The sequence below is a fragment of the Nicotiana sylvestris genome, chromosome 12 (genome assembly GCF_000393655.2).
Source record: "Nicotiana sylvestris chromosome 12, ASM39365v2, whole genome shotgun sequence".
NCBI lineage: Eukaryota > Viridiplantae > Streptophyta > Magnoliopsida > Solanales > Solanaceae > Nicotiana > Nicotiana sylvestris.
The window spans coordinates 123913761-123918010 of record NC_091068.1 but is presented as its reverse complement, the minus strand read 5'-3'; the positions used below and the strand labels follow the sequence as shown (position 1 = coordinate 123918010).

Here is a 4250-nt window from a genome sequence, read left to right as displayed (position 1 = left end):
TGTTGGTGATGAGGTTCCTATTGTACCTCAAGGCCAACGGAGAGGCCGCCAGGCCAATGATAATATCCTAGACCCTCCCCCGCCACCTCTAGTGGCTCCTCGAGTGCTTCCCAACCAAAGATATGCAAGTGCAATTATCCCACCCCGGATCTGGGCGGGTAATTTTCAAATTACCAATGTGATGCTGACATTGCTGGAGCAGCGTGTGTATTTCATGGGCGCTACCAATCAGAATGCTTACAAACATCTCAAGGGTTTTGTGGATACCTGTTTGGGGAGCAAGCAAACTAATGTGTCCGAGGATGCACTTCGGTTGAGACTATTCTCTTTCTCACTTAGAGGGAAGGCATTGGATTGGCTTGAGCAAATTCCCAACCATTCCATCACTACTTGGGATGAGTTGGCGGATAAGTTCATTGCAAAGTTTTTCTCACCGGGGCACATGGCAGCATTGAGAGATGAGATCTTAGCTTTCAAGTAGGAGCCCACCGAACCATTACATGAGATTTGGGAGCGATATAGAACCATGGTAAAGGAATATCCCAATAATGATATGACTCAGGCAATGATCCAACAGACATTCCACCGGGGCATTAACACAACAAACCAATGCATAGTGAACCAACTTGCCGGGGGAAATTTTATGAAGCTGTCTTATAATGAGGCTTGTGACATTCTTGACGAAATGGCTGACACGTCCTCCACTTGGCAAAGTAGAGCCAATGTGCCACAGGGTGACCCCACGGTCACTCACTTGCACAAAGAGCTACATGACCATGGGCAGGCTATAGCAAAGCTGACAACTACAATGAACCAGCTAGCAAAGACACAGTTACAACAGGTTCAAAATCCGCGCCAAGTAAATGCTATGGAGAGTGTCAACATGCTAGTGAACAAAAGAAGACAAAGAGGTCAACTGAACTAAGGGAGTTCGGATCAATTTGAAAATGATTATGGTGGATTCCAAGATGATGGTTATGATGGGCAGAATGAAGAGGTGCAATACATGAACAACTATCAAGGCCAAATGGGCAATTCTTCCAACCAACAACAATGGAGACCCCAAGGCAATTGGGGCAATCAACAACAACAAGGGAATAGTAATTGGGGGAACAACAACTAAAATTCCAATTGGGGCAATCAGAACAATAATCAGAACAATCAGGGTAATTGGAATGACAACAACAACAACTGGGATGGTAGCAACAATCAGGGAGGTTGGAACAATGGCAATCAGGGAAATCGGGGGCAAGGTTTTCAAAATCCCCCAATGTACCAACAACCGAACAATCGACCCCCATTTCTATCTCAAGGTCCGAGTTCTTCTAACAATGAAATGGGGAGAATCGAAATGATGTTTGAATAGATGATGAAAAAGAATGCGGACTCTGATGCTCAGTTAGCTTCCCAAAATACTTCAATCAGAAACTTGGAGGTTTAATTAGGCCAAATCTCACAATCCTTGAATACTCGCCCTAAGGGGGCTCTACCAAGTGATATGGTAGTTAATCCAAAAGGTGGGAACAATCATGCTATAGCGGTAACTACAAGGAGTGGACGAGGCGGTGATGTGAATGCCTCCAAACAAAAACAAATTTTGAGTGATAAAGTTGAATTGCAAGAAGATGAGATTCCTTTGGTGGTTGAAAATGTGATTGATGAAAATGTGAATGAATAAGTGAGGATTGATATTCAAGATGCCGAGGTGGAGACTCAGAATGACGTGAACCCGTCTAGGGAACACGTAATAGACATTCCGGAAATGGTTGTGCCTAAAGCCAAGGCCACCTCCACCTTATCCTCAAAGGCTCGTGAAGCAGAAAAATGAGAATCAGTTTAAAAAGTTTATTGACATGATGAAGAGCTTATCCATTAATGTGCATTTGGTAGAGGCTCTAGAACAAATGCCAGGTTATGCTAAATTCATGAAGGACTTGGTGACAAAGAAAAGATCCATGGATTTTGTAACTATCAAGATAACCCACCAAGTTAGTGCAATAGTGCACTCAATGGCCCTGAAGCTTGAAGATCCCGGTGCTTTCACCATTCCTTGCACCATTGGGAGTGCGGACTTTGCAAAAGCTCTATGTGATTTGGGGGTAAGTATCAACTTGATGCCCTACTCAGTTTTCAAAACTTTGGGTATCGGGCAACCGATGCCGACTTCCATGAGATTGCAAATGGTGGATTGAACTATGAAGAGACTATTAGGTATTATTGATGATGCCCTTGTCCGGGTGGACAAATTTATCTTGCCAGATGATTTTGTGATCTTGAATTGTGAGGTAGATTATGAAGTTCCAATCATATTGGGAAAACCTTTCGTTGCTACTGGGAAGACCTTAGTTGATGTGGAAGCAGGAGAACTCATCTTCCGAGTGGGTGATGAGAAAGTGGTCTTTTATGCGTGCAAGTCAATGAAGCAGCCCAATAGTTCTGAGGTGTGCTCTTTTGTGGACCTTGTCACAACAATGATAGTTGATGATACTAGTGCAATGATCAATGTGGATAACCCTATAGAGGTCGTATTGTTGAATCTTGATGTAAATGAGGATGAAGGCTGAGTGGAGTGCGTGAATGCTTTACATGGAATGGGCTCTTACTCTTATGAGCCTAGGAAACTCTCTTTGGATCTTGGGAATAGGAAGACTCCACCAACAAAACCTTCAATTGAGGAACCTCTGGTGTTGATGTTGAAGTCGTTGCCTCCACACCTTAGGTATGAGTTCTTAGGCCCTAGTTCAACTTTGCGAGTTATTCTTTCCCCTTGTCTTACTAACATGTAGGTTGATGCCACATTGGCAGTTCTTCAAAAGCGAAAAAAGGCAATTGGATGGACTTTAGCTGATATTTGGGGGATAAGCCCCGCATTCTGTATGCATAAGATTATTCTGGAAGATGATGATGCAAAGCCCTCCTTGGAACATCAAAGGAGGTTGAACGAGGCAATGCAAGAAGTTATGAAAATGGAGGTGATCAAGTGGTTGGATGTCGGGGTTGTGTAGTCCATCTCTGATAGCTCTTGGACTTCGCCGGTGCAATGTGTATTGAAGAAAGGTGGAATGACCGTGGTTGCAAATTCGCAAAATGAGTTGATTCCTACCAGGACCGTCACCGGGTGGAGGGTATGCATGGACTGCCGCAAGTTGAATAAAGTGTTCCCGCAAAGATCACTTTCCATTGCCTTTTCTTGATCAGATGTTAGATCGACTTGTTGGGCGTGCCTTCTACTGTTTCTTGGATAGGTATTCTGGATACAACCAAATCTTGATTGCTCCGGAAGATTAGGAGAAGACCACATTCACTTGTCCATATGGCACCTTTGCCTTTTCTAGGATGCCTTTTGGGTTGTGCAATGCACCAGATACATTTCAGCGATGTATGATGTCCATTTTCACCTATATGGTGGAAGATATTTTGGAGGTGTTCATGGACGACTTTAGTGTTGTGGATGATTCATTTGATGAATGCTTGAAAAATCTTGATAGAGTGTTAGCCCGTTGTGAAGAAACTAATCTTGTTCTTAATTGGGAGAAATGCCACTTCATGGTTGAGGAGGGCATAGTTCTTGGGCATAAAATTTTAAAGCATGGTATAGAGGTGGAAAAAGCAAAAATTGATGTGATTTCAAGGCTCCCTCCCCCTACCTCTATCAAGGGAGTTAGAAGTTTTCTTGGGCATACGGGGTTCTACCAGAGATTTATCAAAGACTTTTCGAAGGTAGTGAATCCCTTATGCAAGTTATTGGAAAAAGATGCCAAGTTTGTGTTCGATGAGAGATGTATGCAAGCCTTTGAACTTCTCAAGCACAAGCTGACCACCACCCCTATTATCACCGCACCCAATTGGAGCTTGCCTTTTGAGCTCTTGTGTGATGCGAGCGATGTTGCGGTTAAGGTGGTTTTGGGTCAAAGAGTGAACAAAATGTTTCATCCGGTGTACTATGCGAGCAGGACAATGAATGATGCTCAAGTGAACTACACGGTGACTGAGAAAGTGCTTTTGGCTATTGTGTTCGCGATGGAGAAATTTCGGCCGTATCTCATGGGTGCCAAGGTCATAATTCATACTGATCATGCTGCACTCCGGTATTTGATGATGAAGAAGGATTCCAAAGCTAGACTGATGCGATGGGTCTTGTTACTTCAAGAGTTTGATTTGGAGATTGTGGACCGGAAGGGTAATGAAAAGCAAGTGGCGGGCCACTTGTCCCGCTTAGAGGAGGAGGGGCAGCCTCGTGATGGCCTAGA

General features: G+C 43.8%; 1 protein-coding gene across 1 annotated transcript; it reads left to right on the top strand.

Moving 5' to 3' along the window:
- Positions 1–1498: 1498 nt before the first annotated feature.
- Positions 1499–2564, top strand: LOC138883663 (uncharacterized). The gene is made up of 3 exons (XM_070164362.1): positions 1499–1666; positions 1863–1988; positions 2202–2564. The coding sequence occupies exons 1-3, from the start codon at positions 1499–1501 to the stop codon at positions 2562–2564; spliced, it is 657 nt and encodes a 218-aa protein (XP_070020463.1).
- The last annotated feature ends 1686 nt before the right edge of the window (positions 2565–4250 follow it).

Excerpts from the sequence above, each read along its gene's own strand:
- LOC138883663 (XM_070164362.1), top strand. The coding sequence starts at position 1,499 with ATGGTAGTTAATCCAAAAGGTGGGAACAATCATGCTATAGCGGTAACT. Across the intron at positions 1,667-1,862 it reads AAAATGTGATTGATGAAAAT|AGCTTATCCATTAATGTGCA; the intron begins GTGAATGAATAA and ends GACATGATGAAG. Across the intron at positions 1,989-2,201 it reads CTATCAAGATAACCCACCAA|AGACTATTAGGTATTATTGA; the intron begins GTTAGTGCAATA and ends TGAACTATGAAG.